The sequence below is a fragment of the Suncus etruscus genome, chromosome 9, assembly GCF_024139225.1.
Source record: "Suncus etruscus isolate mSunEtr1 chromosome 9, mSunEtr1.pri.cur, whole genome shotgun sequence".
Classification (NCBI taxonomy): Eukaryota; Metazoa; Chordata; class Mammalia; order Eulipotyphla; family Soricidae; genus Suncus; species Suncus etruscus.
This window is the reverse complement of record NC_064856.1, coordinates 111,427,203-111,449,203: the sequence shown is the minus strand read 5'-3', so window position 1 is coordinate 111,449,203 and position 22,001 is coordinate 111,427,203. Positions and strand designations below refer to the sequence as shown.

Genomic DNA, 22,001 nt, shown 5'->3' with positions numbered 1-22,001 from the left:
AAAAGGGGAGCTTGTGTTCTACCTGGACAGAAGCAGGGGTCCCCAACAGTAGGATGCTTCCTCATGCCCGCTGCCAAGCCAGAAGGCCCACTCCCGCTGGCCAGCTGGCAGGTAGGGTAGCCATCAGATGGCATGATTTTCCTCTGAGGTGTCTGGCTGAGCCAGCCAGCCAGCATACCACGTCCAGGATTCCACTCAGACCACTACAGGACCCTGTGCGGGAAGCCACACAGCCCCCGGGCTGTACCCCCAACGCTGCCAGGTGTCTGAGAAACTGTCCAGTCTGCTGACCACTGTGGCCCTCATGGACCCAGCCCTTGAATTATATATAGGACACAAGCTCCTCTGTGTCGCCTTATCGGAACAGGCCACGGGCTTCTTCACTCATAAAGCAAAAAGGAATAAAACCAGGTTATAAAAATAAATAAAGCCTCACCCACCGTTCATCTGTGGAGAATGCTGAGAATGAGAAGCAACCTCTAAGGGCTGCCCTCTTCCCTAGCGGGTGACCCTAAATTGCAAATCAGGCACCGCCCACTGTTCACCCGCTGAATGTTCCCCTGGAGTTGAGTGTAGACGTATTAGCACTTACACACACACACACGCACACACGCACGCACACGCACACACCTGGGCCTGGTCTCACGTGTTTCCCACGTCCCTGTTGTCCATCAACGGCATTTTCTATCCCCGGATTGGAAGAAGTGTGTGCTTTTCCTTGTACGTGTGGAAAGGGGGTGGTAAGAGTATTATGTATTTAATTTAATTTGGCACAAGCCAGAGGGCCCCCCGGGGGTGGTTTTTGAACTTGTTGGCCTCATTCTCCATGCATGTCAACTCCACCCGCGCCTTCAGATGCAACTTTTGGAAGTACGATATGAATGTTCCCATGAATAAAACCATTAATTCCCGCAACAACAGCATTGGCTTCCGGCTCTTTTTTGTCGTGTGTGAGGAAGGAGATTCTAAGTCAGCTGACACTGAGGCACTTGGTTTCAGTTTTGTGATTTGGGGCTGTGCTCGGGAGGACATGGGGTGCCAGGAATGGACTTGAAGGTTGTGTGTCCACCCAGCATGTGCTTCAGCCCTTGGAGCATCTTGCAGACCTCAAACGTGGACATGTGGGATAAGGGTGCAAGGCTCCCAAGAGGACCTGGGGAGCAGCAGGGTGACCGTTGCTAGGAACAGGAAGAGCTTTCCTGTCTGGGTAGGGCTGTGGAATTGGGTCCTGACCCCTGACCTCCTTGCCCACAGCAGCTCCTGGCCCTGGGGAGGTTGGGGGTCAGTGTTCCATCGATGCCTCCAGTTCCAGTTTCTCATGGATCTCTCGGTGCCTCTCTAGGATACCCTCTAGACACCCACCCAGGTCCCAGACATCAAAACCCTGTGAAAAGGGTCTGAGCCCCCAAAACCTGCAGGAATGGCCCTGACCACATCTGCTTGGGAACCCCTCCTCTTAGAAATAAAAATTGGTGGCTGTGATGGAAAACTAGCTCTCCGAGGAGGGACTGATGGGTGTGTAAGACCCTGGCTTCGTCACATGCATATGGAAGGCATTTGTGCAGACTGACCTGACATCCAGTAGCAGAAGGAGGCTCTCTCTCTCTCTCTCTCTCTCTCTCTCTCTCTCTCTCTCTCTCTCTCTCTCTCTCTCTCTCTCTCTCTCTCTCTCTCTCTCTCTCTCTGTCTGTCTCACACACACACACACTGGCTGAGCAGTGTCGATGTGGGTGGCATCTCCTCGTGCCACGCATCTCCTTGGCACACAGGATAGAAAATGACACATGAGGAGTCCGGTTTGGAGGAGGATCTGTGCACTTGTTCGGAGGATGAGGTCACTGCTGGTCTTCCGCTGTAGGTCTTTACTACTAACATCTGGCTAACGGGGAAGAAATTGCACCCAGTTCAGTGGGATTCTTACACCTTGAGATTCAGTCTTGGGGTACAGTGCAGTGGGGAGAGCACAGCTGACCTAGATTCGACCCAGGTCATCCATATGGTCTCTGGAACCCACTAGAAGTGAGTCCTGAATGCAGAGCCAGGAGTAATCTCTGTTGCTAGTGTGTTCCAGAACCAAAAAGGGGGAGGGGGAGGAAGAAAGTGGGGAGGAAAGTTCCCCTTCAAAATCTGCATCAGAGCCCGGAGAGATAGCACAGCGGCGTTTGCCTTGCAAGCAGCCGATCCAGGACCAAAGGTGGTTGGTTCGAATCCCGGTGTCCCATAGGGTCCCCCGTGCCTGCCAGGAGCTATTTCTGAGCAGACAGCCAGGAGTAACCCCTGAACATAGCCGGGTGTGGCCAAAAAACCAAAAAAAAAAAAAAAAAAACTGCATCAACACCCACCGGTCCTGGAAATACCCTCCAAGCCCACCTGCCCCTACAAACGTGGCCCAGGAAGCCTTTGGGCTTCCGACCTGGAGAGCCCGCCATAGCCACGCCCATCCGACCAACACCCCGCCCACAACAGCAGACCACGCCCATAACAGCAAGGACACGCCCGTCACCGCCCCGCCACCAACCTGACCACGCCCACAGCAGCCCTGTCACGTGCGCCACAACCACGCCCACAATGGCCAGGTCACGCCCACGATGGCCACGCCCACAACATCGGGCCACGTTCGCCAAGGTCACGCCCATTCAAAAATCACGCGCCCGTAACTGCAGACCACGCCCACCAAGCAAGGACACGCCTATCACAGCCCCACCTGCACCTGCCTGGCCACGCCCATAACCGCGTGGCCACGCCCCTCAACCACCAACGGTCGCCTCGACCTGCCTGCGGAAACCTACCAGGGACGCCCGAGGGGCCCGGACCTGTCACCGGCCTCCCGTCTCGACCCCGGAGACACAGTGCGGACCCCCGGGGATCCCCATCTCCTCGGGACACCCCTTGACAGCCCCGGGCCCCCCCATCCTTGCCCCAGCGCCCACCGGCTGCCTGTCGCCCTCGCAGGTGCCGCAGGACCCCCGCGCTCCCCGACATGGAGGAGGCGCCGCTCCTGGGCCCCGACGACGCCATGGTGGGGGAGCTGTTCGGCGCCGACGGCCCCTTCGCCGACGAGGCCGTGAAGCCGGAGGACGACGCCTTCCAGGTGTTCCCGGACCCCCTGCTGCAAGCCTTCAGCCCGCCACCGCCCCCCGACGCCCAGGGCCCGACGAAGGCCGAGCTGCTGGGGGGCGACGACGGCGCCCTGGGCGACTTCGCGGGCCTCCCGGAGCTGCACCCGCTGGAGGACCCCGCCGTGCCCGCCGCGACGCCCCTGCCGCCCGCCTACAACGTGCACTTCCTCTCGTCCCTGCTGGGCCCCCACCGAAGTCCGGCCGTGCTGCCCCTGGGCACCTGGCCACGCGACTCGGCCGCCGCGCCCCCCGCCGTGCGCATGATCCCCGTAAGATGCGCCCCGACTCCACACGCACATGCTCCACGAAGCCCACCATGCATGCGTGGTCAGGACTGTCCACGCCTCCATACACTTCACACCTGCCAGTCCACATGGACAGTCCACCCACCCACCTGCGCCCCAACCGCACACTCAGGGCTCGCCCTCCCCAGACACCCCCCCCAAGGAATCCATTGGCCTTTCTACCCCAGGGTGCATGGACTCTTGGGTTGGGGGGCCAGATCCTCCGTCCACTGACTTAGCATAGAAGCCCTGTCCATCTAGGACAAGTTATTCTAACCCTGGGTCGAGCCACTTAGGGGGAGAGAGTCATGGCTTTTCCGTTGTTCATATTTCAGTTTCACCCTGAGCTAGATAAGGCATCTGATTTTACAGCAAGATGCCGCAGTTAATACCTGTGTTTCCTGAGCCTTGACATCAAGTTAAGAGCTTTCCTCTGCTAACAGTGATTGCTCAAGTGTCGGCAATATAGGTTGCTCCAGTGTAGGTAATAGAGCGCTCAATTGTAGGCAATATAGTAAATTGCTGCCAGTTTTCTGCTGATGGCCCTCTTCCCTATGGACAACCACCGGCAGTTTTCTACTGCGTTGCAAACATCAGTTTTAAAAGGAACTTTAGGACCCCAAGCACGCATGCTAGTCGTCCCCCAAAGGGATACACTTTGGAACCTTCTATTCTTTCACTCTTAAGTCGTTTTTGTAAATTAGGAGTAAGTTATAAACGAAGTCTTTTAGTATTTATATGATTTTATTTATTAATGTATTATTTAAGCACCGTGATTAAAACATGCTTGTAGTTGGGTTTCAGTCATAAAACAAATACACCCCCTTCACCAGAGCAACCTTCCCCCCACCAGTGCCCCTCATTTCCTTCCTCCCCCTGCCTGTCTTCGACTCAGGCACTCTATTTCTCTCAACTATCATCATTAGGATAGTTGTTGGTGTAGTGATTTCTCTAACTGCACTCGCCAATCTTTGTGGTAAGCTTCATATCATCTTCATTGTCTCTGGGTATTACCAAGATGTCTTTTGTTTTCTTTTTTGTTTTTGTTTTTGGGCCACACCCTGTGACGCTCAGGGGTTACTCCTGGCTATGCGCTCAGAAGTTGCTCCTGGCTTCTTGGGGGACCATATGGGACGCCGTGGGATCGAACCGCGGTCCGTCCTAGGCTAGCGCAGGCAAGGCAGGCACCTTACCTCCAGCGCCACCGCCCGGCCCCTTCTTTTGTTTTCTTAAATCCCACAGATGAGTAAGACTATTCTGTGTCTCTCTCCCTCTGACTCATTTCACTCAGCATAATAGTTTCCACGTCCTTCCATGTGTAGGAAAATTTCATGACTTCATTTCCTCTTTTTTTTGGGGGGGGGTTTGGGCCACACCCGGCGGTGCTCAGGGGTTACTCCTGGCTGTCTGCTCAGAAATAGCTCCTGGCAGGCACGGGGGACCATATGGGACACCGGGATTCGAACCAACCACCTTTGGTCCTGGATCGGCTGCTTGCAAGGCAAACGCCGCTGTGCTATCTCTCCGGGCCCGACTTCATTTCCTCTTAATAGCTGCATAGTATTCCATTGTGTAGATGTACCAGTTTCTTTAGCCGCTCATCTGTTGTCTAGGAGCTTGGTCTCTGCTTTTGGGGCTTCACTTGAATCAGTGCTTCATGATGAAAGGAAAGGTGTGGGGGAGAGGCTGGGTTTCTGCTCTCCTCTCCATTCACCCAGAGGTGCTACTGCTGATCTAGTCTCATAGATCTTCCCCCACAGTAGTGGCTTTTCTCAGGAGACTAGAAATGATGGACACCTCACTCTGCTCTCAGGTAAAATGTGTGTGTCCCAGTATCTTTGGCTTGTTGGACTAGCATAGCTTCTTGCCAGCACCAAGTGGATTCACCAATACAGGGAGGGAGTGAACTTCTGTAAAAACATTACAGATCTCTTTGATCATAATTCAGTTTTAATAGAATGCTAGTTTAAAGGAGAGAGTATTTCAGCAGTACTTCATTACTTTTTTGAATATTTATAGATATTTGCTAATTCATATAGGTGTAATGAAACTATTAATGGTTCAGTAAATGTTTAAGATGAATTGCTAGTTTCCTTTCACTTAGACATACCGATCTTTATTTCTCTTCTGTAAAACTATAGTATTTCACTATAGTACCTACTTTAGATATTCTTTTGTTTGTTTTGGGCCATATCCAGCCACACTTAGGGGTTAATCCTGGTTCTTCATGTAGGACTCATTCATGGTGGTGCTCAGAGGCTGGAGATAAACCTAAGTCAGCCACATGCAAGGCAAATGCCTTACCCATGATGCTATCCACTCTGGCCACCTAGATGTTGGCTGTATGGAGCTTCAGTGCATAAATATTTGTTAATAGGAAAAGGGGCCACTTTTAACAATATAATTTCTGGATCATGGAGATAGCTTAAAAGAGCTGGAGCACACACTTTGCATATAGGAAAGCCCCCAGCACAACGTGGTTCCTGGAACATCATACAGAGCAACCCCCAAGCAGTGATCCAGAGTTAGTCTGAGCAATGTCAAGTGCGCCCCTAACCTGAGTAAAAGTAACTTCTAGAGCATGGGATCTGACTCCCACATGTCTCCCACATGTAAGCCCTGGGTTTGAGCCACAAAGTAACACATACATACATACGAGGGTGACACAAACATGAGAATTTTTCACTCCGTAAAACACAATGTAATTTCTAAAATGATTTTTTTCCAGGTTGAAATAAAAGAAGTAGGTGGTACTGTTGCAGGCAGTAGTTCAGAAGAAGCAACTTTCCAGAATACTCTTGCTCAGGAACCCTGTTGCAAGTTCCCTTCATCACAAGAAGCAGACAACATCTCCAGCTGCTCTCATCAGAAAGACTGTAACCCAATGGTAATGATGCCAATGAAAATGAATCTTTTTTTTTTTTTTTTTTTTTTTTTGGTTTTTGGGTCTCACCCGGCAGTGCTCAGGGGTTACTCCTGGCAAGCACGGGGGACCATATGGGACGCCGGGATTTGAACTGATGACCTTTTGCATGAAAGGCAAACGCCTTACCTCCATGCTATCTCTCCGGCCCCACGAAAATGAATCTTAACTTTATGCTAAATATTTGGCCCTTGTTGCTAAGCCGGCGGTTTTTGCTTCTGTGATTGCTTTTTGCTCTATCAGCAGTTTGGTTGTCTTGTCTATTCACAGAGGGACATGGAGACTTTCTAATGTTTCTTTTCCATCAAAAATTCTTATTTATCCTTAGCAAAGATGAAAATGAGCACATTGCAAGTTATTTAGGGAGAGCATCCTGATGTCAGAGAGCAGAACTCTCGGTCAGGAGTGAGTGGCCTGTGGTGGTGGGAGGATGGAGCATGATGAGGGCTGGGAAAGGAAGAGAGCCAAGAATCCCATTCCAGTCATTTCTTTAGCAAAGAGCTTGGAGTACAAAGAACCCAAGAATGAGCTTTCTCTCAGAAACTATTCTGAGGATGCCTGAGAACTAAGATGTTGGCTAGGAAATGCTTGAAAAGCAAAAATCCTTGCAAACTTGGGCATGGCTATATCAGACACCAGCACTCACCCCTCTATGATTTGTTCTACTTAGGCTCCTGATTCTGAAAGCAAAAACTTCCCAGGACACCAGAATTAAAGGGGTGGGATGAGAACCTTTCTAGGAGGTGACATTAATGATACTAACTCCCTCAAGGGGTTGGCAAAGCTTAGGGTTGTGCAATAAAGGACTGGAGCATTTACTCTGGGCTTTTGCCAGTTTTTTTTTTAATGTATGTGTGAAGTGGGCTATAAGGTTCTCATTCAGATACAAGCTGAGAATGTGGTTCTGCAGTAGAGCACATGTGTGAGACCTAAATTTGATTCCCAGGCTCACATACCAAAAAAATAAATCTTTTGCCCCCAAGTATAAATACAATTTCCACTGAAAGTGAAAATGTACCTTCTTACTATCAGATCTATATAGATCCTTATTTATAATATTGATATTTTGGGCTTATATGGGTTTTACTACTAGGAAACCCAAAGCAACCTGAAAGTAAAACCATAGCTTCTCTGGGTATTTGTGGCTTTTTCACCAGAATTAGACTTTGTACAAATAAGCCTGTCTTTCTTCTCTCTCTCCCTCTCTTCTCTCTCTCTTTCTTCCTTTTTCTCTCTCTTTCTCTCTTTTTCTCTTCTCTCTTTTTCTCTCTCTCTCTCTCTTTCTCTCTCACACACACACACACACATACGGTGGCACTTGGGTTATTCCTGGCTCTCCTGGCAGGCATGGGGGATGCCAGGATTCCAACCACCATCTGTTCTGAATACCTTGCTGCATGCAAGGTAAACACCCTAATGCTACGCTATCTCTCCAGCCCCTTCTCTCTCTTAATTTTAACATTTTTGGGGACCAATCCAGAGGTGCTTGGTGGGTACTTCTGGCTCTGAGCTCAAGAATCACTCCTGGTGGGGCTCGGGACCACATGGGATGCCAAGGATTGAATTCAGGTCAGCTACATGCAAGGCAAGTGCCCTCCGCACTGTACTATTGCTCAAGCCGAAATCACTGTTTCTCTTAACCTTTGTATCTACACTGCATTGCCTCAGACAGGCTGCCTCCATGTCTGCTTCACTAAACAGGTGTGATTGATTGAAATTGAAGGTCTTTACTGGCTGGCTGAAGATTTTTATCTCTCTAAAAATTATCTCAGGGGTCAGGGAGAATACAGTGGATAAGGTACTTGCCTTGCATGCAACTGCCCTGACTAGGTTGCCAGGACCCTATCTAGTTCCCTGAGCCCCCCTAGAAGTGACTCCCCGAGAACATAGGAATATAAGCCCTGAGCACATCCAGGTTATGGCCCCAGAGCCAAAATAAAAATAATGGTTATAGTTTAGGTATCATGGTTCTAGTGTTAAGATGTATAGATTTGGTGTACACAATTATTGTGCCTTGCCTCTAGCAAAGTGCTTAAAGACCCACTTTCACTGTCTTTATGTTGCTTTCTAGTCTGCTAAGGATTAGTGGTTGGAATCCAGCAAGGCAATCTCAGTGCTAAGAAGGTGTAAGAAGATTGAGATGGTTCCTTAGAATTTTTCAGTACTGGGCCTAGAGTGACAATATAGTTGGTAGGCAGTTTTTTGTTGTTTTTTGGGGTCACACCCAGCAGTGCTCAGGAGTTTCTCCTGGCTCTGCGCTCATAAATCGTACCTGGCAGGCACGGGGGACCTCCAGAGATCATGTTACTGTAAAGTAGGAAACTGAAAACAGTTTTTCATTTTTCACTAAAACTTAAGTTCTGGATTAAAGATGTTTGCATAGCTTTAGATTTATTTTGGTTCATGTTTTGAGTTGGTTTTTTTTTTGTTGTTTTTTGTTTTTTGTTTTTTGGGCCACACTCGTCGATGCTCAGGGGTTACTCCTGGCTGTCTGCTCAGAAATAGCTCCTGGCAGGCACGGGGGACCATATGGGACACCGGGATTCGAACCAACCACCTTTGGTCCTGGATTGGCTGCTTGCAAGGCAAACACCGCTGTGCTATCTCTCCGGGCCCATGTTTTGAGTTTTTAAAAATGAAATATGACCATATTTTTTTCACTTTAGGTGATATGTCAATTGAAAGATGGTACACAAATGTTGTGTATTGACAATTCTGGCGCAAGAGAACAAAAAGCACTTCATTTGGTTCCTCAGTATCAAGACCAAAATAACTATCTACAGTCAGGTACAAAGTGAATTTATTTATTTATTTATTTATTTATTTATTTATTTATTTATTTATTTATTTATTTATTTTGTATGTGTGTGGCTTTTGGGTCACACCCGGCAGTGCTCAGGGGTTTTTCCTGGCTCTGTGCTCAGAAATTGCCCTGGCAGGCACGGGGGACCCTATGGGATGTCGGGATTAGAACCGATAACCTTCTGCATGAAAGGTAAACACCTTACCTTCATGCTATCTCTCCGGTCCCTATTTTTTTTAAAATGCCATGTATAATACATATGGTCATGTATTTGACTTTGTATAAAGAGTTAAATAAAAACAAAGCAACATTATTTGTTTAATCATCATGAGTTCTAAAGTAACTATCAAATGCTGATTTTTAATTTTTAATTTTTTTGGTCTTTGGACCACATCCAGCGATGCTCAAGGAGATAAAATCTGGTGCCAGAGAGATAGCATGAAGGTAAGGCATTTGCCTTTCATGCAGAAGGTCATTGGTTCAAATCCCGGAATCCCATAGGGTCCCCTGAGCCTGCCAGGAGCGATTTCTGAGCGTGGAGTCAGGAATAACCCCTGAGCACTGCCGGGTGTGACCCCCCAAAAAAGGGGGATAAAATCTGGGTTGGCCATGTGCAAGGCAAGCACCCTACCTTCTGTACTATTTCTCTGGCCCCTCAAGTCCTGATTTATCTATTCAGAAACAACTTTAAATTAGTGCAACAGTAAATGACTTGTAAGTACTTGTTTGCACTGAAATGTCTTATGAGTGACTAAAGGTGAATTTACATAGTTTTACAAAATTACAAAAGTTTGGCACTAACACCTGAAAACTAGATGTCTGTGGATAACATACACCATTATGTTCCTCTAAGTCTTGAGTTAGCAAGAATATTATATTATGATTCACTGACTGCCAAGATGTCGTTTCACTGGGCCTTTGAAGTACAAGGGAATAAAGAAAGAGTTGGACTCTCACTCCATCCTCATGGTCTTTTTTATCCAGGAACAGATAAAATGCCATCAAGACATTTTCTTTTCTATGATGAAGAAGCAGAGAATTAGGGCTTTGGTCTCCAGAAGCCCTTTGCTGTATACCAGGCTCACATTTTCTGTCTTCATCTGACCCTTTCTACCATAAATCCATAACAAAATCTACAGCAAAAATCCTAATGATTTTAGATGAATAGAAGGAGGTTCGTTTGGAGAACACATGCTTTACGAATATATTTCCTTGTCATACAAGCACTTCCTTATTTGTAATAAGCTGTGTGCATATAATCACATTATCACCATAAAATAGATTAATTCTGTTAGATCTGAGTCTTTTTTTTTTTTTTTTTGGTTTTTGGGCCACACCCGGCAGTGCTCAGGGGTTACTCCTGGCTCTATGCTCAGAAATCACTCCTGGCAGGCACGGGGGACCATATGGGACGCCCGGGATTTGAACCATGTACCTTCTGCATGAAAGGCAAATGCCTTACCTCCATGCTATCTCTCTGGCCCCTAGATCTGAGTCTTAAGGTAGCAGCATCGTTCAAGGATACATAACTGGGTCAGAGAGATAGTATAAAGGATAAAGATTAAAGCACTGATTTGCATGTTTACAGCCATGACACTGGTTTGAATTCCAGCACCACCTACGGTCTGCCAGGAATGGTCCTTCCCTAAGCGAAGTCTCATGTTGGTCCTTGAGCACTGCCAAGAGTTGTTACCCTCTCCCAAAAAGTGTTTCATAAACTTGGAGAAGGAGATTAGAGAGACTCAGCTCTTTCCTTCAACTAAGACCCACCCACAAAGGAGGTTTTCAGGGTCCTTGGTGTCTCAGGAATGTTTTTCCTTTTTTTTTTTTTTTTCCTTCAGGAATGTCTTTCACAGGGCTTAAGTATCAAATGGCCCAATACAGTAGTCGGCAACCTGTGGCTCTTTACACTTTTAATTTGGCTCTTCTGTGTGCCACTGGAGTGGGCAGCCACTCCAGGAGTCAGAACTCTGCTCCTCGCCTCTGTCAGTGCGGCTGTGTGGCTGTGTGGCTCTCAAGATAAATTTTAGTCGTGGTTTTGGCGACTTTTGGCTCAGTTGAAAAAAAAGGTTGCCGACCACTGGCCCCAATACATGTTTATATCCGAACAACCTCAACCACTTGAACAGACGCCACAGAAATTCAAGGTCGTTCACGTGCTGTCCAACAGATGTCGCTGTGCTTTCTTTGAAAAAGTCTGGGATGAGTTCCCTATAGTGCCCAAGGGCTCCTTTTACACACGGCTTGGGAATCTGGGCCCCCTGACTGTGCACTGCCGAGAAATGGCAGGAGGCACAGTTTAGTTCAGTTTTGTTTTAGCTTAGACTAACCCTGAGAACTCAAGTAGCTTTTAGTACGAAGAAAAGAAAGAGTATAGTAAGTTACAAATAGGATCAAGGTAAGTTTATATGACTTTACACATGACAAATCCATGCTTTCTAACGTGTGCAAGTGGGAGAACAAAATATGCTTTCAAGTAATTGTAATTGTCTTCCTTACAGAGGTCCCGAAACCAATGACTACATTAGTAGGAAGATTTCTGCCCGTACCAGCGAAGTTAAATCTCATTAACCAACAAGTGAGTCCCTTTTTTTAACAAGAATTACACTGGGTATTATTGTTTTTTAAATATTAATTGTCAAAATTGGAAATACCCAGGAAATACAATTTACTTTTCATTTAAAAATCAACAAAGGATAGTATAGTGGGTAAAGTACTACATATGTTCCTCTGAACACCAGCCACTAGGAGCGATCCCTGAGACATCAATTCCTCAGCATAATATATATATATATATATATATATATATATATATATATATATATATATATATGCCCCAAACATTTTGTGTATACATACACACATATATGTCTTGTTTGGGTTTGGGGGCACACCCACTAGTGCTCGGGAATCACTCCTGACAGTGCTTGGGGATCAAATGGGATGCTGGGTACTGGACCTGGGTTGGCCACATGCAAGGCCAGTGCCTTATTTGCTATATTATCTCTGGCCCTATCTTGCCCTTTTCGACAACTATTCTTCGCTCCATTTGCTGAATTTGTCCTTTGGCTCTGTCAGCATGTACTAGCCATTTGGTTAGAACATCCCTTACTAGGAGGTTGGAACAGTAGTTCAGCAGACCGGGTGTTTGCCTTGCATGATGTCAACCCAGATTTGGGTCCCAGCATCCCATAGAGTCCCCTGCAAGCATCACCAGGTGAGGCCCAAACAAAAACTTTTAGAACTTTTAGAGTTCTTGATGGTGGTGGATGGGTGGTGAGGCCTTTCTCGGCTCGGCAAGGTGCCTGAAGCCCCTATGGCGGTCTATAGGAATCAGGGTGATGGTGAAGAAATGACCAACAGGCAGTCAGTAGAAGTCAGGAGACACGAAGCTTTATTATTAGGCCCTAACCACCATGTGCATATCTTACATGACTTCTAAGCTAAGCAGCCTCTCTGCACCCAACCTGTCTCTCATCTCTCCATTCTATCTTCCTGCTGAGGCTTCTCTTCCCCCTCTCCCAGCAAAGGGCTGGTCTGACCATCAGGTAAGATTAGCATTTAGCCTTGGGGAGGGGTATCATCTGAACCTCTTTCATTCTCTATGCGACATTATCAATGTCTTGTGCATTTTTGGTTTGTTTGTCTACATTCACTCTTGGGAATGCAAGTATCATAGGAGCAAAGACTTTGTGGTTATTGTTTGTCTCATAAGCGGGAAATAGAAGGGAGCCTGGCATATATAGAGAGCATTCACTTACCCTGCAGTAGGGCTGTTACACTGATCTGAGCACCTAAAATAGATCAGATAAGTAGCAGTAAATAAACCCCCCAAACCATTGACACAACTCTGCTTCTTGCAGCTTACATGTTGTGTAGGTGTCACAAAATAAGCAACAACCCTAATCATGATTGTTAAGCTGGGGCAACAGAGGGTGGCCCAGGAGCAGGGGTTTGGTGAGTGGAAGCATTTTGTAAGTTTGTACAGGATTGTCCCCATCTTTGAGTAGGTGACACTTCAGATTGGGGGGTGAGCCTTGTGAAGATCACATGGGGAACATTCTAGTCACAGGGAACAACATTGTACAGGGTCACAATAACATAGGGACAATGAAGTCAGTGGAGCAGAGAGAGAGAGACAGGTGGGCAGGGAGAGCGAGCAGCAAGAAATTTAAAGCAATGGGAGGACAATGGCATTCATTCAAAAGGGGTTGGTTTGGAGAAGAGCAAACCTGTAAAGACAGGTGCACCTGCTACTGAAATCACCTTGGTGAGCGGTGGGGTGATGAAGACCAGGTGGTGGCAGTGGAGATGAGTAGGAATAGCTTCCAGAGGAAAGAAATCCGGTGGAATTGGAGAGGGGAAAAGGCATCCAGAGAGTCTGAGCTCTGAGCTGTCTCTTGCACTTGCAAGCAAAGATGGTGTGTCCAGGCAGAATGTACAAGTCCAACGGTCAGAGGAAGTTCTGGATCACAGGGCTGGAGAGGCTGGTGTAGAGAGTGTGGAAAGCAACTGGTCAGAGTTGCTCTCCGAGGCAGTGGGCACTAATAAAGACCTGTATGCAAGTGAGTATTCTCAAGTTTAACCAGGAAGGGAGAGAGTTGAGATAAGTGCCGGAGATGACAAGATTGAGCCAAGATCAGATCACATCAGAAATGGTGTGAACCTGCTGATACTGTCTGCCATCTCCCGCATCTTGGCTGCTGCCTCTGCACTGTTTTTCTTTCTCTCCAGCTTCACCCCTATCAGAAAGGCTCTGATTGGACTTGCTTTCTAATATCTTTCCCTAGAAAGTTCCATTTTGATTATAACTTTTATTTTACCTCTTCCCCTATCTTTCTTTTGATTATTATTGTTGCTCTATTGTCTCCCCCTGACTTCTTATCCAATGTGGACCTTGAAGCAATTACTTTTAATAGTGCATCTCCAGCAGCCTTAGAAAATCTAGTTTCCTTGCTAAGCCCTACTTTTTTTTTTTTTTTTTGACCAAAGTGGATTACAATTTTGTAAATTCTTTAGAATTTTACCATGGACCCAGGAGCCATGGGAATCACTTGAGAACTCGTTGGAAAGGCAAACTTCCCTACCCCCAGACTTGGGTAAAAAAAAAATCTGCATTTTACCCAGAGTCGGAGATAATGTGATTAAGAAGAACTATCTTGAAACTTTCTCCTTGGCTAAATGTTGCTAAAGAAGTTCTTAGAGGAGCAGGAGAAATTGTATCATGGGTAGGGCATTTGGTTTTGCACAAGATCCACCTGGTTTCAATCTTCCACATCTCATGGTCTCCTGAGACTCCCCAGAGTAATTCTTGGGTGCAAAGCAGGAATAAGCTATAAGCATTTAGGGTATGGTCCCAAAACAGGAATAAACAAAAAGTTCTTGGAGTGCTGGGGTGATAGATAGCACAGTGGGTAGGTAGGGCATTTGCCTGACCACGACCAACCTGGTACCAGTACCTGGGTTCTATCCTCAGCATCCAATAGGATTCCCCAAGCTTGCCAGGAGTGATTTCTGAGTACAGAGCATTGAGTGCCACCAGGTGTGGCCCCAAAACAAAACCCAACAGACAAAAAGTTCTTCGGAACTAGTATAAGAGTGACCAAGATTTACTATCTATGTTGGAATTGAAAACCACCATTACGTTTTTCTACCTCTGCCTTTCTAAATAAGTAAGCAAAGGGAATGAAGAGGAAATAAACTTTATGCAAAGAAAAGAGAACTCTGAAATCCTTTTCTCTTAAAAATGCAAAACTCTGGGACCGGAGAGATAGCATGGAAATAGGGTGTTTGCCTTGCTTGCAGAAGGATGGTGGTGCAAATCCCGGCATCCCATATGGTCCCCCAAGCCTGCCAGGAGCAATTTCTCAGTGCAGAGCCAGGAGTAACCTCTGAGCGCTGCTGGGTGTGACCCACAAACCAAACCAACAAACAAACAAAAGCAAAACTCTTGGACTGCCATTTGGAAATGTCAGCCCAATAGAGAGGTGTCTGGGACTTGTGGAAGAAGCAATGATTTTAGTAACTTGTGAACACAACCTTACTGCAGTCTGAGGGAGAGGGGCCACACCATGTCTTAGCAGAGAGGGAAAGTCTGGGGAGTGAGGATCCTTACTCCCCCCACCCCCATTTCCAAACTTCTCCTCCCTAAAACTCAGGATTTGTAATGAAGAAGTTAAACCCAGAGTGAATTTCTGTGTCTTCCAGCCAGAGACAAATATCAATCACACACAATTCTAAAAAGGATAGAAAAAAAAGATGGAAGATGGTTATCTTAATATTATGCATATTATTTTTAAATTTCAAGCTGGGGGAATAAGAATAGTTTAACTGATACAAATATTCTCAAAAGTTAACCAACTTGATCTATTACTTTTTGTATTTTCTAGCTCCCAGGCTAGCATTGATTTCATTACTTTCTATATATAGCTGTGAATATTCACTCTGAGCCACACTAATGAATAATAAAAAAAATAATGCACAAGAAATGAGAGAGCAAACGGCATGAATAATACAGAAATTATGACATTGCTTTGGAATTGGTTAAAATTGACAAAATGTGTTTTTAATAGGCAAAAACTGATTGCTAATGTAGCTTCAAAATGTCGAAACAGGGCTGGAGCGATAGCACAATGGTTAGGGCTTTTGCCTTGCACGAGGCCAACCTGGGTTCGATCCTCGGCATCCTGTATGGTCCCCCGAGTATGCTGGGAGTAACCCCTGAGTGTCGCTGGGTGTGCCCCCCCCCAAAAAAAGTCAAAACAGTTTACACAATTTATAGCTCATAATAATAAAAAAAAGATTTTAGTATTTCTGTGCAGCTGTTTGAGTGCTGTGTCCTGCTGGTCAGTATTGGACAAGCTGGCCTGTGTCTGGGATCCGTTTCCCTCTGTCCACAGCCCCGAGAAGGCCTCAACTGCCTGTTCAGACATTAGTGAATCAACCTGGGAAAAAGACCCAGGTGTTATTGGAAAGAGATTGTGATGTAAAACCTTGGAGGAAATAGGATCATTTTTATTTGGGCCTAGAGACTCACTGGATGGGGCTTATTAAAAATACAGACTAATTCAAAATATGTTTGTTTTCAAGACTCTGCAGCTTGATAATGGAGCTTTACCATCTGTATCCAATGGTTCTGCTTTCCCTTCAGGATCGACTCTTTCAGGACCCCCCAAAATAACTTTGGCAGGGTAAGGATTAAAAAACAATTGCCATTTACTTTCAAATAAGTTTGTGCAATTTTGGGGTGGATTTGTGACTTCCTTCAAAGTTATGAAATTTATTGTACCTGTGAAAGGTCTAAAAATTATGATCTACATGAAGCAACGTCGTTAACCATGTTCTGTGCATGTTGATTTGTCGTTTACCTTCGGTTCATGGGGCTGCATCTGTGCCCGAGAGGCTGGCTGTTCTTCAGACCTGAGTTGCATGTTGGTCTGATTTATTGCTTGTCTGTTGTCATCACTGTAAGTAATTATATGGTGGTTGCTTTGCGTCCCTGGTAGTCTGAGTGTGCTCTCGTGTGCTACAGCCCTCTGCCTTCCCTGCTGGGTCAGTTCGTACTTCTGGTATGTGCTTGGTTAGCATGCAGCCTCCAGGGGGGCTAAGGCTGCATTAGCCAGGACCTTGTCTTGCTATTTTAAAGCTGTGTTTATAATTATAACTACCCTAACCCGGCGGTTTGAAACTCTTGGTCCAGTTAACCTTCTTATATTAACAGTTGGACTGGGCAGCCCATGTTACTCATTGAGTTAAAGTTAGTCATGGGAATCAATATTATTCCTGACTAAGAGCTTTTAGACACACAGTCTAATGTAGTCATATGTCTCAGAGTCTGAAAAAAAAATGAGGTCAAGCCATTTACACAAAATAGATGGAGGCCTCTAGTGCTTCCAGGGCTCCTGCAGTGTTCTGCTGTCAACACATCTTCATTGTGGCATGGGTAAGTAAGTGTGGACCAGACTATGAAAGATGGAGTGACTTAAAGACTTGATGGGAAAATAATTGATTATTATCAATGCTTTCGCCTCTGCATGGCCACTGAAGAGGGGGGCTTGCTTCAGTGGTTCGCTGCTCCAGAGCCTGCGGCGGCTCTTTTAGCAGGGTATATTACTGTGCTACATGTTTATGACTGTCAAGTTTCATGGAACAAGATGTGCAGAGGCATTTCTTCTCTTTCTTTTTTTTTTTTTTTGTTTTTTTGTTTTTTTGTTTTTGGGCCACACCCGGTAACGCTCAGGGGTTACTCCTGGCTATGCGCTCAGAAGTTGCTCCTGGCTTGGGGGACCATATGGGACACCGGGGGATCGAACCGCGGTCCGTCCAAGGCTACCGCAGGCAAGGCAGGCGCACCTTACCTTTAGCGCCACCGCCCGGCCCCTCTTCTCTTTCTTATGCAATGGTTCTGTGAGGAGATGCAGTTGCGATTACTGCAAATGGTCCTCACTATCATGTTCTTAACATTCCTGGGAAAAGCAAAATCTATGCAAGCAACTTGCACCTTCTGCTCTTTGCATGGCATCTTTGAATACAGAGGCTGACCTAAGGGGTGACCCAATCCTGGAAATGCTCATTCATTCTCTCACTCTCTTGTCATCTGGGAGCATCTGACCACCACTAGTGTCCATGTAGGTGCTCCAGAGCAACCAGAACAGAGAAGGGAGTTTGGTACTTCTAATACTTTAGTTCAAGGGAACTAAAGTTGTTCCCTGCAGGAACATCAAGAGCCATTTACAGTTGCTCTCAGGTATGGCTTCTGTATGTCATTGCAGAGGAGCCGCAATGAAGCCTTGCCCATGCAGGAGAGTTCTTCTTTCTGTCTCCTACATCCCCCACCCATTATCAGCCTAGTAAGTTTTCTTTATCAGTTACATATTCTGCTTTCTTTTGAAGTGATCACCAAGTTGCAAGTGATTTTTCCACTATAAATTATGTACCAGGAACAAATGGATTTTGTGTCTGTACCTAAATTACTGGAGTCTACGTCACTCCACTCAGGGTTTTTGCCTTAGCAAAAAGCACTACTGACAGCATACTGGACCCTCTTCTTAATTTTATACCTGTGCCAAGGGAACAGTCAGAATACTCTCTGCTGGTGATTTCAAGCTATCTGGGTTTTTAAGCATGACTAACATAACCTACCTCTTCACTTCTTTAGATGTTCCCTTAGCTCACAAATTCAAACTAGGCCTGAAGACACCTGCAAGGCAGCTTTCATCTCAGTCTGATTCAACTATTGCTCACCTAGTAGTAATAGAGCATACAAGCTCAGGTCAGTTTGGGCCTTTGGCTAGGGATCTAGATGGACAAATTCAACTCAGCCATTCTTCCTTACAAATGGGTGGTCAATTATGACTTATTAACTAGCTTGTCACAGTAATTAAAACCTCGCTCCTTTATACAGTTTTAATAGCCTGATTATCCACCAGCTATTAATGTTGAGGCTTTTAAAAACATCTTTGATGTATTATTTTTGGTAATGAGTCTTCTTCTATGGACATTTTCCCCTTAAAAATGGATAACAACAACACCCTATTGTGTCAATATGCTTTTCTGAGGCAGGCTTGTGCATGTGTCTCCTAATTTTTTAATTTTCAAATGGTCCTAAGAAGGTTCTCAACTATTAGCAAACCTATGGAAGATTTTTTTCTGGTTTAATTGCTCTGGCAACCAACTGTATGGAGCAGTAAACCCTACTATCTGATCTCTCCTAGTGAGAGATTTTAACTCATGCCATTACTGCAACTGAAATTTGTTTAACAGTGAACTCACTACCTTAAAAATTAATGTCAAGTTATATGACTTCAACAATATTTTATTTTAACTTCTCCCATCTATCTTCAATGATCTTTCCTCTTCATTTTATACCATTTATAATATCAAAGAATTTGCTCACTGATTGTCTCTTCAGTTTCTCTTAATTTTTCTATTTTATATATCTCATCCCAGACTTTTGGTGGGTTCCTCTAGGAATGTCGCCAGAGGAGCTTCTATTTTTATTAAAATAAAACATTTTAAAGAGACTCTTTATATGTCTCTGCAGCATGATCACAGTCTGGGTTTAATGGTTTTTCCTTAGTAAATGTCTGTTGACCTCTTCCTGACTCTCTCTTCTCAGTGCATTATGGATTATAATTCTCGCTCCTTCCATAAGTCTGGCTGAACAGCATTGGAATGTCTACATGCCCTCACACCCCTTCTTTATGAAAGTTTTGGTTCTCTAGACAGGGAGTGCCAGGCTACTCTATGCTTCATTGGGTAGCAGGTTTCAAGGGCCAAGAGCAGTGAAACGTGGGGGTCCATGATCCCCTCCGTTGAGAAACTCAAGCATGACCCAAGATAGAGGAATCAGGGTGTGAGTCAGCCCAGTCTGCTACCTCTGGGCACCCACACGGACAGAAACCTGAAGCTCTCTCTGTAGGGAAAAAATAAACTGATGCATAGGGTTCAGTGACATGATGTGTGGGGCACATTGTTATTCCTCCAGAAAGAATAGGTAACAGCTCACTCATGAGTCAGGCCCCATTAGTAATTTTGAATGGGCAGCAGGATGGGGCCACTAAGCAGGAGTGCAGCTGTTGAGGATCACAGTGGGATCATAATGAATGCAGTGCAGGTGGATCTCAGGGCCGAGTGGAAAGAAGGGCCGAGTTTGGAGTCAGGTCTGTGCTCAGTCCTGAGTTAATCTGAAGAGGTAGTGTATGTGAGAACATGGCACTTTTCCCAGCAACTTCTTTTCAGGTTGATTTCCACAGTGATTCCAACCACAGAGCAGTGAGATGTGGGCTCTAGGTGAAGGTAGAGATGCAAAAATAGGGTTGACAAGTGCCGTGTTGTTACCACAGGACACTAAGACCCAGGTGTGTTTCTGCCCAGAAGTAGCAATGGGAGGTTTGCACACTTAGTCTCTGGAAGCACATTGTTCAGAAAGATGGCCACATGCCCTGGCCCCAAGGAAAGCAACTTCCTGCAGCTGATGTCTCTCTGCATCTGCCCATTGTCTTCACCACAACCTGCTGAGCATATTACGTTGCCCTGATTTTGTAGCCAACAGCTTCCCTTTGTGTGCAGCAGCATCCAGGATATGTTGGTCTGTCCTCTAGAATCAGAAGACAGCATCTGACTAATCCCCAAGAGAACAGTTAGGAATGAGGCCCAGTGCTCCCAGGATATATATCCTGGCCAAGCTTTGACAGCAGTGGTAATACTGTAGTCAGTATCCCAGTGAAAGTTTACCTGTTGTGATGGGATTCATCCATTTATTCCACTAGTGCTTAGATTTGGCAAAACACAAAAATGAGGTTCAGTGTGGGAGTGGGGTCCACATACAAGAGAGAGGGTTGAACAGAATTGAGAGGGAAGGCACAGCAGTAGCAACCTACTCTGCACTCCTTGCAGTCTATGCATGCTGGAGTTGGCCAGGCTAGTTCCAAAAGGCCAAGAGATAACTCCTGCTATTCCTGCTTCGTGGCCAGGTCCACCTGAAGTAAAGCCCAGAACTATCTGGTGTTGCAGTTTTGCTCTATTTGCTCTAGAACACCAGTTGAGTACTTAGCTTAAAGAGTAACTATCTGAATACATTTTCTTTTTTAATTCTTGTAGAGTAACTCTTAGTTCATGGGACACAAAGTCTAAAAAGCCATGTAACTGTACCAAATCCCAGTGTCTGAAATTGTAAGTAATCACAAATCCTTCCTTATTCAATAGAAATAGAAATAAGGTTGTTTAGAAATCACTAAGTGGAGCAGAGTCTCACCCGCCAAGATGGCGAGAGCCCTAAGCCAGAACCACGAGTAAGCCACCCTGCTTCCTGCAGAAACCTGCCCCAGGTCTCTGGTACCATCATGACTGCCAGCACATTATGGCCCACACGGACCCTTCAAATGGTGCCGTTTCCTGCAGTTTGGGTTCATCAGCACCCAAATGACAAGTACTAAAAAAGCTCCTTGTTGAGCACTAACTGTACTATTTCCAGTTTTTAGAAGTTCGGAAAATGAATTTACTCTATGGAATTTTTCTCAGAAAAAAATTCTCAAGAGGCTTGATCAAGGGGCTGGTAGAGTCCATAATAGAATCACAGGCTGGGTGGTTGGGGACACTACAGAGGAAACTGTAAATGGATCTAATTACTATGAGCCTGAGCTTCCTCCCCACCCAGTGTAGACCCTCGTACTGGTGTTATCTGTCCCGCTCTCGGCTCTTGCCAGGGCTGCTTGCTGTTCAATATCCCCAAAGTCTGCCTAGCTTGAAGTGGCAAGTTGGAAAGGGAAATGGCCCAGTCCCATAGCTCACAGCCCTAACCACAGTCTCCGCGTGATCTTTCCATTGCAGAACCCCTGCTGAAGTAACTGAGAGCTCCATTGATGGGACGGTGGCATGGGGGTGCAGACGTGGGTAAAAGTCCAGAAGTCCTGAAACTGAAAAAAAAAAAAAAGCCAATTGAGTTCTTTAAAGTAAGCCTTAAATCTAGGGTGTCTATATGAAAACATTGAGCTGCCATGGTTTAGCCTGTGAATGAAAGTCACATGCCTCTCTGCACGCTGGAAACATCAGGAGACAACTGATCTGGAAGTCTAACTGTGCAGCTCAGGGTGAGGAGGAAGGAGAGCAGAGGGAGACACTGGACCTGTGACATTGTCAAGCCAAAATGGCTTTAACCCGATGGACACTTGCAATGTGGTGGTGGACAAGGTGGTAATGTGTAGAATGGACATAAGCAGACAGGGTAATAAGTCTCCTGTGAACAGGGGCTGGATGTGAGGCTTGGGGGGGGGCAGATAACCCTGGTACCTAGAGCAAGCTAGAGACCATGATTGGGGGCAGTATGGTAATCTCTAAGGATCTGGGAATAAGGGTTTCTTCACCATGCACGG

The 22,001-nt window shown here is 45.9% G+C and overlaps 1 protein-coding gene across 1 annotated transcript in view; it reads left to right on the top strand.

Annotated features, from left to right (window-relative positions):
- The first annotated feature begins 2,980 nt into the window (after positions 1 to 2,980).
- The window catches only part of TESMIN (testis expressed metallothionein like protein), a 37,905-nt gene continuing 18,884 nt past the window's right edge, over positions 2,981 to 22,001 (top strand). Inside the window, exons 1-5 of the mRNA XM_049781218.1 lie at positions 2,981 to 3,388; positions 6,132 to 6,290; positions 8,993 to 9,113; positions 11,631 to 11,707; positions 16,228 to 16,319. Of these exons, the coding sequence (XP_049637175.1) occupies positions 2,981 to 3,388; positions 6,132 to 6,290; positions 8,993 to 9,113; positions 11,631 to 11,707; positions 16,228 to 16,319 (857 nt within the window). The remainder of the gene's footprint in view (positions 3,389 to 6,131; positions 6,291 to 8,992; positions 9,114 to 11,630; positions 11,708 to 16,227; positions 16,320 to 22,001) is intronic.